At 35.1% G+C, this 12,262-nt stretch overlaps 2 protein-coding genes across 7 annotated transcripts; one reads left to right on the top strand and one right to left on the bottom strand.

The window, feature by feature from the left end:
- Positions 1 to 582: 582 nt before the first annotated feature.
- Positions 583 to 6,969, top strand: LOC126686965 (uncharacterized). The gene is made up of 10 exons (XM_050381284.2): positions 583 to 741; positions 1,244 to 1,336; positions 1,858 to 1,982; positions 2,473 to 3,230; positions 3,369 to 4,732; positions 5,534 to 5,613; positions 5,711 to 5,806; positions 5,890 to 5,963; positions 6,433 to 6,565; positions 6,762 to 6,969. The coding sequence occupies exons 1-10, from the start codon at positions 657 to 659 to the stop codon at positions 6,843 to 6,845; spliced, it is 2,892 nt and encodes a 963-aa protein (XP_050237241.1). The 5' UTR covers positions 583 to 656; the 3' UTR covers positions 6,846 to 6,969.
- Positions 6,970 to 8,134: 1,165 nt separating this feature from the next.
- On the bottom strand, positions 8,135 to 12,020 carry LOC126685811 (protein YELLOW LEAF 1, choloroplastic-like). Of its 6 annotated transcripts, none has more exons than XM_050379778.2 (6): positions 11,858 to 12,020; positions 11,708 to 11,736; positions 10,541 to 10,612; positions 9,749 to 9,948; positions 9,175 to 9,253; positions 8,135 to 8,584 (listed from the first exon to the last, which is right to left on the bottom strand). In XM_050379778.2, the coding sequence occupies exons 3-6, from the start codon at positions 10,587 to 10,589 to the stop codon at positions 8,394 to 8,396; spliced, it is 519 nt and encodes a 172-aa protein (XP_050235735.1). In that variant the 5' UTR covers positions 10,590 to 10,612; positions 11,708 to 11,736; positions 11,858 to 12,020; the 3' UTR covers positions 8,135 to 8,393. The 6 variants fall into 6 exon arrangements, with proteins under 6 accessions (XP_050235735.1, XP_050235732.1, XP_050235730.1 ...); XM_050379775.1 differs by having other exon boundaries at positions 10,541 to 10,671; positions 11,669 to 11,736; positions 11,858 to 12,019; XM_050379773.1 differs by having other exon boundaries at positions 10,541 to 10,671; positions 11,685 to 11,736; positions 11,858 to 12,019.
- Between the last annotated feature and the right edge of the window lie 242 nt (positions 12,021 to 12,262).

Genomic DNA, 12,262 nt, shown 5'->3' with positions numbered 1-12,262 from the left:
GGAGGAAAAGCGCTTATATGACTATAATATAATAGAATGTTGCCCATTGCTCAAACAGTTTGAATTATTGCTCATTATTATATATTTTTATCTTAAATTATGGCAAAATTATATTTTTAAAAAATAATTGTATTATTACTTGCAATGTTTTAAACATGTTAAAAAATGAATAAAAATATTTAAAATAGCGACGGGTTTTAGATTTTTAACGACGAATTTTTCCGTTGCTAATTCTCTTTGTCCGATTTGACCGGTCCAATCGCCGGTTTTAACCTTCGGTTTGACCAGGTCTAAACCGTTCAAATTCAATTCGACCGGAATCTTAGTTTTTTTTTTTTATACTTTTTTAGAACCGGACTACTGACCGGATTCCGGACCGCTTTTTAAACACTGATTGCTAGTATTTGTGTAAAGAACTCAACTTTGTAACCCAAAAAATGGCCCAGGTCTGTTAGCAAAGCATGGGCCTTTTCCATGTACAAGTCCAATTGTTTGGCTCGGAAGCCCAATCGGAATCCTTTTCCCTTTCGCTATTTTCTACGGTACACATAATATATAAATATAAAAAGAGTTGAAAAACCGCCAATCGCCATATATTTTCTACAGAAATTCGAAAAAATCAGGAATAATAATAATTACAGTATTCTGAAAAATTAATGGGAAAGAGAAAGGAGCGCCGCCACGCCGCCCATAGCAACGCCGGCCGTCGTTTCAAGCTCGATCTCTCTGCGGAACCCTCTGGTAATCAACTCTTCCGTTATAAGATTTGTTTGGACTGTTTAGTTTAGGGTTTTGTTTTTATTCTTTCTATTTAGAAATTTTAGCGGTGCCAATTTAATTCATTGTTAGCTGTCAGGAGCTTAAAATTTAGTTTTAGTTAGCATTAATTAATCAAACAACTGCAAAGAACTAGAAATTGAAACTTCCTTTCAGTAACTGTTATCTGTTCATCCTCTAAGATTAAAAAAATTAATATTTCAACAATTATGCTGTCCGAATATTTACGTATGGGATGATAAGCTGATTTTCGATGATTGATTTCGATCATAAGCTGGCCAGATGTTGTTGACCAGAAAGAATTTAATTATAAGTTTAAAGGAAACTGTTGCATTGATATTCTCGTTTTATAATTTTTTTTTGATTAATGATAATGTGCTTTATATATTTTTCTGATTTGGCGATGCGTGATGTAATTTGCTGACTATTTGATAAATTTTAAAAGTGATATGTTAATCTTTTATAGGAGATCTGGTTGGCTCCTCTGGATTTGACGAAGGTGGAGGGGATGTTGATCCTACACAACATGCTGGATTACCCAGTTCACCATCATCTTCAGGTGGGTTCCATCAGTTTTCTTCAAAAAGGGTTATGTAGAGAGGACATGAGTTTGTGGTGGCATATGTTATGTTGTTTGCCTGCAACTATTTGTTTTCAGAATTTTGATTGGCTGTGGTCATGGGAATATATTCATATCACATCAGGTCGGGCCCTGCCACAGTAAACTTTTGAATGAGTTCCGCTCTGTATTCCACTATTTCGCAGCATCAACGCTTTTTGGCGATTTCGTCTCGAATAGTTTTCTATCGGTTCGTATGTTTCTTGCTTTATTTGCTTTATACCTACACTGACATTTTCTTTTATGTTTAACAGGTGACTCAGATCATTGAATTCCAAATTCTTACTGTTGGAACTATTATCATAATATCACTAATATTCATTATTTTTGTTTAATCGGCAGCAATTGTCAATTATGCTTGATAATCTAATTTCTAGCTTAATCTCCGATATTTAGTTATTTCTAAGAGTGTAAAGTTATGGTTCGTAAAGTATCTGAGAGTTTAGTGTCTTGTTTTTCAGGTAAGCAACCACAAAATCCCCTTTTGTTACTTGGACAGTATAGTGATGATGAATTGGATGAAGATCCAAATAGTAGGCTAAACCACACCGATGCCAGAATTTCCTCTTTAGATCACGATGTTCAGGTAAACTCATAAATGCCAATTGTGTTTCCATCACATAGGAGTTTAAACTATTTTCCCATAGAAACTAGTGACATTTAGTGAGTCCTTTCCTGATTGGAAGTAGAATTGTTGTTGCTGGAGATCAAATATTTTGTTGAACATGCACAAGTACCTAGTTCAGTAGCTATATCAATGACTTTCTGTTGCCTGTTAGGTTAAATTGAATTTCTCATTTCAGTTTGCAGTTGTTTTGAACCTATAATAAGCTCAATGCATATTTTTTACTTTAGCAACAAATCCCGGCCTTTAGGCTCAATAAAATATTTTTTACTTAAGCAACCAATTTTGGCATTCTTTACATAAGTAGTGAATATGCGTGGTTCATGTTTTTCTGACATTGATTTATCTCTAACAAGCAGTAGATTTTATCTTTGTATTCAGTCTTGTCTTTTGTGATTTTTGTTTTTAGGTTATTTATATCGCTAATATTAAAAAACTTTCTGTTTGTTAGGAGGGACCTCCTAGTGAAGGCAAAGAGGTAGATGCCAATGCAGTTGAAGATCTTTCTGCAGAGAAAGGTGAATTGCAGGATGTGGAGAGAGATTCTGCCCCAGCTGATGTTTTGCAGAGTCTGGAAGGTGGTGGTTCTGGAGATGGTGATTCTACTGCCTCTACTGATAATGGCAAAGAAATTGATTTGGAAAAACAAGTCTCTGTTACAGCAACTTGTGATGAACGGGTTAATGGAGATGTGGGTTTAGGATGGAGGATGGTAATGCATGAGGAGAGTAATCAATATTATTACTGGAACACTGTAACTGGAGAAACTTCATGGGAAGTACCTGAAATATTGGCCCAGACAACTAGTTCGGTCTCTCATCAGATAGTACCTTCTGCTGAAAACATGGAAAGCACTCCTGTGGATTCAAATCAGGCCAGCTCAACTTTCGGCATTGAATTGGATGGTTCTTCTGCTGTATTAACTGCGGGTGGCTCTGTCGGTGCAAGTTTTGTTTCTCAAAGCCAAGAAATGCACGTTAATGGGCCACAAATAGAAGAGTGGGTTGAACAGACCAAAAGTGACTCTGTGAAAGATAAAAATTCTGCAGCTGGGGTAAACCAAAGTGAGTCACAGGCTAACTTGACTGCAGCTAATGTTATTTTAGATGGTGAAGTGACTAAGGATGAACTTGAAAATGTGATAGATCTTCCAAATAATCTTATGGGACGATGCGAGTGTTTGTTGGAGAGACTGAAGTCGTTGGAAGGGTAAGAATTCATGGCATGTCTTTGTTATGTGTTATTATTATTTCCTTTTTGATTTGTCCAACACTGTTGGTACATGGTCATTGATTGATTAAGTACAGTTATTTGTTTCCCTGTTAATAATCTGTCATTTGTGTTCAGGTATGGAGGCCGCCTGCAATGTCAAGACCAGATGTCAAAGTACATTTTAGAAGTAGATATTAGACTTTCTGATATTAAATCTCTTTCATCATATGCGTCGTCTTTGCTTCCATTTTGGATCCATTCTCAAAGGCAGCTTAAACAATTAGAAGATGTCATTAATAACGAAATTTACCACCTTGCTGTATCTGCACAAATGGATGATGATGTTGCTACCTCCGCCAGTTCTCCTAATGAGAAAGAAAAATCTTCTATCTTCGGGCATAACTCAACAGTTGGCACTGAAAACAATAGGGAATCTGCATTGCCGAACTTCGCACCCACTGTTAAGTTTGATTCGCATGATGACCTTAAGGCAGAGGCTAGACATGCTGCTTCTTTGGGATTATCTGATGAACATATGGAAAGTGGTGCTGCAGTCCATGAAAAGGAGAATGGGCCAGCTTGTTTAGAGCCTGAGTTCCTTCTGGACGACGACGTTGACATGGATGTTGACATGGAAGTTGATGAGGGAGTTTCAGATAGCATCTCAGCTCTGGAAGGTGCTTCAGGCACGGAGGTTACTGATCCAGTAAAGCAAGAGAATCAGCCAAATATACATGCAGAATATGCAACTTTTCCATCTGTTGTTGAGGCAACTCTGCCACTACCGCCAGAAGAAGATTGGATTCCTCCTCCACCGCCTGATAGTGATCACGTACCTCCACCCCCTCCTGAAAATGAGCAAGTTCCTCCACCCCCACCGGACGAGCCTCCTGAATCTTCCTATCCTTTACTTCCATCTTATATGGAGACAGGTCAACCCCATACTTATGCAGAACAATATCACTTATCCTATCCAGATTCTGGTTTCCAATATTATGGACCGCCAGTTGCTGTTTCAAGTAGTGATTTATATGGATGTGCCAATGGAAGTCAAGCCGTGGTTCCCCATGCATCATTATACTATGAAACAGTTCCCATCACTTATGCTGATACTGCTCCAATTATTGTTAGCCCTGTTGATCCTGTTGCATTTTTTAACATTCAAGATGGTTCATTAGCTCCTGCTCCCATTGTTAGCATCACAGGATCTTCTCACTTACATGCTGAAACCCATCCTCTGGGTTACAGTACTTTTGCTTCTGATCAAATGAGAACTCATAGTCATGATGACCCAGTGGAAGAACCCCGAAAAGTGGAAGTTGATGTTTCAGTTGCTCGTGAGAGTGCTACAGCATCTGGAGGGTTTACTTCCACTTCAATCACTGATACTCCTGCTACAACTATTGTTCAAGGGAATATCTCTGCACTGCCAACTAATGCTGTCACTGATTCGGCAGCTGTGCCAGCCACAACGATAGCTACTAAGGGTCAATCTAAAGGTAACTTTTCTATATGTCAGGTTATTGATATGATTGCATCAATTCTGACTTTTTAATGACTTGTTCCTGTGTCATGACTCATGAGTGCCTCAGTGGATGTTCCAAATGTGATCCTATTATTTGTTAGGGTGTTTTTATTCGGCAGCTTGACTGAGAGGATTAATAATAAACACTTTCTCCAGTGTTGCTTTTGTTTAAAAGAAAAATTCCGTTAATGTGGGGAGATTTAACAACTTCTGAGTCTTTTTGTTTGCCCAAAAACAACTTTTCAAGTTTGATTGATGTATTATGGAACTACTTGTTTGGATGGTTATAATTGGTAACCAAACGTATTACAGTATGTGGATTGATGATGGATATCAAGACATTAATGTCTTGTAAGAAATAAAAAGTTTGACGGTCATGTGAAGTACTTTATAGGAAAGAGTTCCTCTGATGGAGATGTGGAAGAACATATGAACTTCCAGTAAGCTAATATCTGTTAAAATAGCATATCCAAGGAAGTGATGGAAAAAAGAACGGAAGTAAAGAGGATGAGAACAGCAGGCTTACTTTTTTTTTTTTTTGGTCTATTCAACATTTTTTTCCTGTCATCATCACATCTATTCTTCTCTCAATTCCATTTATCTTTGGTCTTTAAGTTGATGCTTGCTTATGTTTGCAATTATCGTCTTATTTAACTATGGACTGTGTTTGACAACCATTTTTGCTTTTTTGTATCCAACATATGCTCAGTAACTTTAGCTGACTTGTTAATTGAAGTGCCTGCTCATTTAACTTGTTTTTATTTCTTTTTATCAGTTTCTCGTATCAAAAAGCGGACTGTTTCTGTTGCATCCTCACTGAGGTCTAATAAGAAGGTCTCAAGCTTGGTGGATAAGGTATTATTTTGCTTTTAATTTGAGTCATTGCTTGTTGATAATATATTCTAAAAGGCGTTCTTTGAAATTAAATAAACCAGTTTGCCATTTTTGACAGTGGAAAGCAGCCAAGGAGGAGTTGAATGAAAATGATGAAGATGAACCGGAAAATGCTTATGAGATCCTGGAGAGAAAGAGACAAAGGGAAATTGAGGTCTGAAAATGGACTTTCTTACTTATAAAACCTTTCTTTTAGTTGATTTCGGTACCTGATCTGTGGCTTTTAATTGATTACAGGAATGGCATGCTAAACAAATTGCAAGTGGAGAAGCCCAGGATAATGCGAATTTTCAGCCTTTAGGTGGTGATTGGTATGTTTTCTGATCCTAAATCCTTATTTACTGAACAACCAGTTCAGACATTTGGGAAGGAAAAACTGATACTATGGAGCAAACATCCTTATTTGCACATTAGGAATCCATGCTCTTCTCCTTGTATTTTAATATTTGTTTCAATTTTCTTTTTGTCCAATCACATGATTTCTAGCATGGATAAGCATGGCCTGTATCTTTATCATTTTCTGGAAATCTAAATGCATTTTCTCTCTTTAGTGTGAGGAAGAATTGAACCAGAAGTAACTAAAGAGGAAATCTAAATGCATTTTCTTTCTGATCTTTTTTTCTTTTTTTTGTTTATTTTTTTATATGTAAGTCATTTATTTTATTTTGTCTGTCTCTTTCTCGCAACAAATGTTCACCGGCAATCTGATTCCGTTCCTTATATCTGTTTTCTTCTCATCTCATGGTAATTTATGACATATTCTCCCATCTCAATACACAGGCGTGAACGAGTGAAGCGCAGAAGAGCTCAAGCAGCGAAAAAAGCTGCACAGGCACCACCTGAAGCTCCTGCTGCAGAAAAGCAGAAACCTAAATTAGCTGAACTATCAAAAGGACTTCCATCTGGTTGGCAGGTATACTTTAACATTGTGTTTTGTGCACAAATCTATAATGTAATACATCACTTACTAGACTGGGAGAATGTATTCTTTAAATTTTAGCATTTTCCGCACGTGCTCGCCCAAGGCATGAAAAAAGACATTTTTCGTAACGAGGATAACATCTCTGTGGTGTAGCAATTTCTTATGCTTTGTCATGTTGTATTGACAGGCCTACTGGGATGAAGCATCAAAACAGGTGTATTATGGTAATCTGGTTACATCAAAGACAACATGGGACAAGCCAACCAAGTAGTTATAAGAAGTTAGATTCAGAGATGCATTTTCTCATTGTAATTATGTACAATTAGTTTTAATGGATATTCCTGAGTAGAATCCTTCCGTCCAAATCAAAGTTGATGGCTATTCGACTGATTAAATGTTCGTTTAGTGATAACAGATTTCTAGATCTTAGATATCAAAGTAATTTTTTATCAGAAAGAGTAAAATTAAATTATCAATCAACAAATAATAAAAGTACTTGTAGATAAAGCTGCAAATTTGTAATGATAATAGAATGATTATCACAGGGAGGTAATGAGTAATTCCAAAAAAAAGATTGCGACGTTCTCCTAAAAAACAATTAGATTATGAATTTGACGGCTGTTTTATGAGCTATTTAATTACACGTTTAGTCTTCCCGCAAAGTATAGAACAGGAGTGTATGCTAATCATTGAAAACAGAAAAATTGGAACCATTACGCACTGCTTTTATGTTGATATATACCAACACTGATATATTCTTTGATTTGCAAATGCAGCCTACATCTCAATTGTTTCTATTTAAATTTTCAAGAAGGTCCATCGATGGTCTAAGTGATTTGATTTAATCAACTAAATGTATAAATTTTGATCGTTTGTCAAAAATGTTACATACGTCTCAGTTGAACAAGAGTAGACTGCACATATTCTGTGTCATTAAAATTTACATCAAATTCAAAACACATAACAAGATAGACTGTAATCTAGCGTCCAACCAGGGTTCTAAAACAAACCAGACTGCCCAGTTTAATCCGTTTCATCACAAATCGGAGACCAATCCGGTTAAATTCCTCTTCATAAACAAGTGAGAAAACCACCGAACCATTGAACAAAAAAAGCAGGCAGTTTTCATAAATTTAATTATAGAGCAAATTACTATGAAGCCCCTCACATTTAATATAATTTGAACTTTAGTCCCTCTTATTTGAAAACTAAACTATGTGGTCCCTCACTTTTGCTTCCGTCAATATTTTAGTCCCTCCATCCATTTTTAGTGTTAGTCAACGAAATCAAGGGACTTATGGGTAAATTAATTATCAAATTTGAGGGACGAAATCGTTGATAAAAACAAAAGTGGGAGACCATATAGTTTCGTTAACTTCGTTGACTAACATCCAAAATGGATGAAAGGATTAAATCGTTGACAAAACCAAAAGTGAGAGGCTATATAGTTCAATTTTCAAACAAAAAGAACTGAACTGTTCATTATGTCAAATGTGAGGAGTGTCATAGTAATTTGCTCTTAATTATAATCCATTTTTTTAGAACTTTAAAAATCCTATATAAAGTCAAATTATTAATAGTTTATTCTTTTAAGAGTTATATATAAACATATATAAATTTTAAAAATATATAAAATTATAAATATGCCTATTTTTATTCAAACATAAAGCAATAAAATCAGAAAAACAATGATCTAGTTGCTTCACCAGTTCGGCCATCCGCTCAGGTCCTAAAATACTCTATCCATGTAGGAGCTTCAGATCGATTTAGAGAGCATATAGAAGTCCAAAAAATATTCACGACTCAAAGTCGTCTTCTTTCATCTTCCTCTGCTGTCTCTATAGTCACTTTCCATATCCTTTAAGAAGCCTAGAAAACCAAGAACACCAAAAAGGAAGAATCCGCCAGACCAGTTTTCTCCTCCGCCTCCGCCTCCACCACCACCTCCGCCTCCGCCATAAGGAGGGAGTCCCGGTCCACCATTATCAAGTCCTGGTATCTTGGTCGGTTCTGTAATGCAATTCACAAATTGTAAGGCCATCTGAACCAACATACTGCAAATCTATTATAAAATTGTTGACTATTAACAGAACAGACGCATAAATCATTCGGCTTTGCAGTCATATGAGGAAGATTGACATATTGTTGTTGCTGCTGCTGTTTTTTTTCTTGTAGGTTTGATTCTAAGCTATGTTGCAACTTGCATGGAGATGAAAACATACAAAAACGAAAAACGAATTTTTTTTAATATGGGAAACAATGAAATTGACATATTTTACAATAATTAGTTATACATATAGAAGTTTTGGAGTTTCAATGAGTATTAATGGGAACGAAAACAAAACTTCAAAACATAAGACTCGAAAAGTTTTCATGCAACGTAGATTCTAAGAATGCATTTCTACATATCGGGGAACACTGAAGCAAGAGGTCCACTCACGCACAAGTATTCTGTCTCTTATTGCCTTAATATATCAAACATAAACCCAGACTCCCTCTGGAATATGACAGATGGGGAACACAATGCATATATGGCTACAGACTTGCAACGCTACACCATGCCATTTGAAAAGAATAAAGAGTAGAAAAATATGTAGTACCTCTTACAGGAGCCTTGGTATTTGTTCGCGATTCTCGCGTGAGAGTTTGAGTTTGGCCTGAAGCAGAACATCTAGCATTCTGCAAAAGAGACATCAAAGTTGGCTCAAACCTTCAAAATTCTCAATTCCACACAATATGTTTCAGATAAACATTTTTTAATTGGAAAGAAAAAAGGAGCATGGATGCCAATCTTATGTATCAAAAAAAGCAGCAAATGATATCCACGTGAATGCTTAAAAATCTGCAGCTAGAAATCTCCCAATAAATGATATAGCAAAGAATAAATAGGCGAGCTTCTCGCTGCAGATAACCTTCAAAGTATAGTTTTGGCACATTTTTCTTTTGATGAATTGCTTACAAGCGACAGCCAGGTAGTTTATGTTATGTCAATTCTCTTAGTTTTGCATAGCTAATAATTGATTTAAAAAAACATAACATGCAAAATCATTTACTGTTTACAAATTTATAGAAACAGAAGTAAGACTTCAAATAAATAATAGACAACAAATATAGACAACGAAATAAACTTATCTAAATTTAACTTAAAAGCAAATATTTGCAGATGAATCTCACCAGAGCAGCAGCGCATATAATAGAAGCAGATCGATTGGTATTAGACTGTTTTCTTCCATAAATAGGATGTGATTGCTTGGCAAGTCCCAGTGGAACTGATATAGCAAGTTTGTTACATTCCCTTGGTAAATCAGAAAACTGAACACGAGAACTGCTGCCTGTTTGCAGAACTTTATCCTTGCGTCGACCACATGCTTTAACTGCATAAATACGTATATCAAAGAGCATCATTTTATCATTAACATAAACATTGTTCTCACATCATAGTAAAGTTGAAAATTGGCAATTCCAATGTCGTTATTTCAGTTTGTTAAAATAATAAGCAGTAAGAAAAGAAAATCCAATTAAAAGCCAAGAAAATTCCTTTCGACCTCTGCGTCAATCATAAAAGACACTTGAGGTTTCACATAGCCTACTCTCTAGCCTTTGGTTGATCAAAATTAAACACTTTGCTCAAAAAAAATTATAAGCCTCAACATCTTACTCATTTCATAGACCAAACTTTAACATAATAGTGAATTAAGGACCAAACAACACTTCAAAACATGATGATCAGTTTCTAATTTCCCTTGATCAATTTATGCTCAATATTCAAGGTCCAAGAACACACACATAATTCTTATACCAACACACTGTTTTCTAGCTTATTATAAAGATAGTCACACATATATCAATATAGACAGTGCACTGAATCCTTGGTGTTCAGAGCTACTTTATCACTAAAACAAGGCTAAGTGTTTGATATACGCGAATCCGTGCATCGTTTCAAGCGGTGAATTATGTAGCACAAACCTGCTACTGGTAGAGGTGAAATGCTGATAGTATTTGCAGTTACTGGCATTATAACTTTCACAAAAGAATGAGCTGAAACTTAAGCTGCTTAGTACTCGCACACTGTCTTTTAACTCCAAAACTAATAGCTGCTGGAAGAAAAAGAAAGTCAAAGATTAAATGAGCAATATGTTTCTATCAATAATAATAAACAGCTTAAAAATAATGTTCGGATATTCATAAATTAGAAAACCAATTCACTAAGTCTAAATGTAAGCAAGTTTTCATTCTTCCTTAATTAGTTAGTTGCAAGCAACAAAACTTTTACTTCAACACATGTGAATCATTTTTGTGCCAAAAGGGATGCAGCAAGTTCTACCAAAGTAAGCATATCAAGTTTATATGAATTGTCCCTCAGCTTGGCCCAGATACAGCTTATTGAAATAACTCAGTGGTACTGAAGCTGTCTTCGAAGCTGCAACCATAACTACGAACCGGAACCCCCAATTATTTACATATAGATACTCTTAACTGACCAAAGATACACATGCCTGAGTGAACAACGTATTACCCTATCAATATATACCCTTTCCGATGCCTTATTCGAGCAGGAATATCGGGAATATAAATACTTATAGAATGGACTAGTATCATCACACTCACTTACATTACACATATAAACACATTTCTCAATAGTAACTGAATATACCATTCATCATCAACATTAGTATTAGTGTGAAGAATCTAACAAACCTTAGGTATTCTCTATTATAATTTTGGACTATTGTCATTTAAATTCACGAGGTATACATGCTTTTATAGTTAAATCACGTTTCATAAAGTTGTTAAATATATACACCAACCAACTACCGTTTCTTCAACAAATCGATACACTCATACACCAATTGAAAATCCGGTGAAAGCTAATGATATGTAAGCCGGAGTTGGCCATGTTCTTCATACATCAAAACACACCATTTTGAAAATCCGACTTCCACATCATCAATTTTCACAACATATTTACCAACTTTTATAAAAGTTAACTAAATAGCAAATACGTGCGTGTATATATATAGTTGGTGAATTTATACGACAATAAGCTATTGTAATTTCTATTTTACTCTGTTCCTTTGAGTTTTTTATTGTTACCAGAAGTGAGACCGACCTAGACATATACAGAACTCGAACCTTAATAGAACAACCCAATTCCGAGGTTCCTAGAAACATAAAAATTAAAAAAAGCATTATAAAATTAACGATTTCAATTGAAAATAACGTAAGAATTGAAAGAAAACGATGAAAGTAATGAAAATGATACGTAAAAAAGAATTCGCTTACACGGATTTTGAGGTTTAATGAGAGAAGTCTAGGCTATGATCATGAAGACAATCAGAGGAAGTCTGATCAACACAGCTTTTTAACCCTTAATTACTTACACAGCCTACCTTAATCAAAGTCGGTTCTGTTTTATTTTGTTTTGCCTTTTTTTTTAGCAAATTATTTTGAGAAAAATTATATTTTAGCCCTTTATTTGAAAATCAAATGATAGGATCTTTCATTTTTATTTTCCTTAACAGTTTAGTCACTTTATTTATTTTTAGTGTTAATGAATTTAAAACTAAAAGACTATTAAATAAATTTTTAAAATAAGAGGTACCAAACTATTAATTATAGTATACTTTAGGAATCTTAAAATAATTTTCTCAAATTGTTATTTAATCATCTAAAATTTTAACTAAATAA

The sequence above is a fragment of the Mercurialis annua genome, linkage group LG6 (genome assembly GCF_937616625.2).
Source record: "Mercurialis annua linkage group LG6, ddMerAnnu1.2, whole genome shotgun sequence".
Classification (NCBI taxonomy): domain Eukaryota; kingdom Viridiplantae; phylum Streptophyta; class Magnoliopsida; order Malpighiales; family Euphorbiaceae; genus Mercurialis; species Mercurialis annua.
This window is presented reverse-complemented; position numbering and strand designations above follow the sequence as displayed.

Bases quoted from the DNA above. Each gene is read 5' to 3' on its own strand.
- LOC126685811 (XM_050379778.2), bottom strand. From the start codon at position 10,589: ATGCCAGTAACTGCAAATACTATCAGCATTTCACCTCTACCAGTAGCA. The intron at 9,949-10,540 runs GTTTGTGCTACA...GTATTTATGCAG, and splicing joins TTCACCTCTACCAGTAGCAG to TTAAAGCATGTGGTCGACGC. The intron at 8,585-9,174 runs GTACTACATATT...ATTGCATTACAG, and splicing joins TACCAAGGCTCCTGTAAGAG to AACCGACCAAGATACCAGGA.
- LOC126686965 (XM_050381284.2), top strand. From the start codon at position 657: ATGGGAAAGAGAAAGGAGCGCCGCCACGCCGCCCATAGCAACGCCGGC. The intron at 1,337-1,857 runs GTGGGTTCCATC...CTTGTTTTTCAG, and splicing joins CAGTTCACCATCATCTTCAG to GTAAGCAACCACAAAATCCC. The intron at 4,733-5,533 runs GTAACTTTTCTA...TCTTTTTATCAG, and splicing joins TACTAAGGGTCAATCTAAAG to TTTCTCGTATCAAAAAGCGG.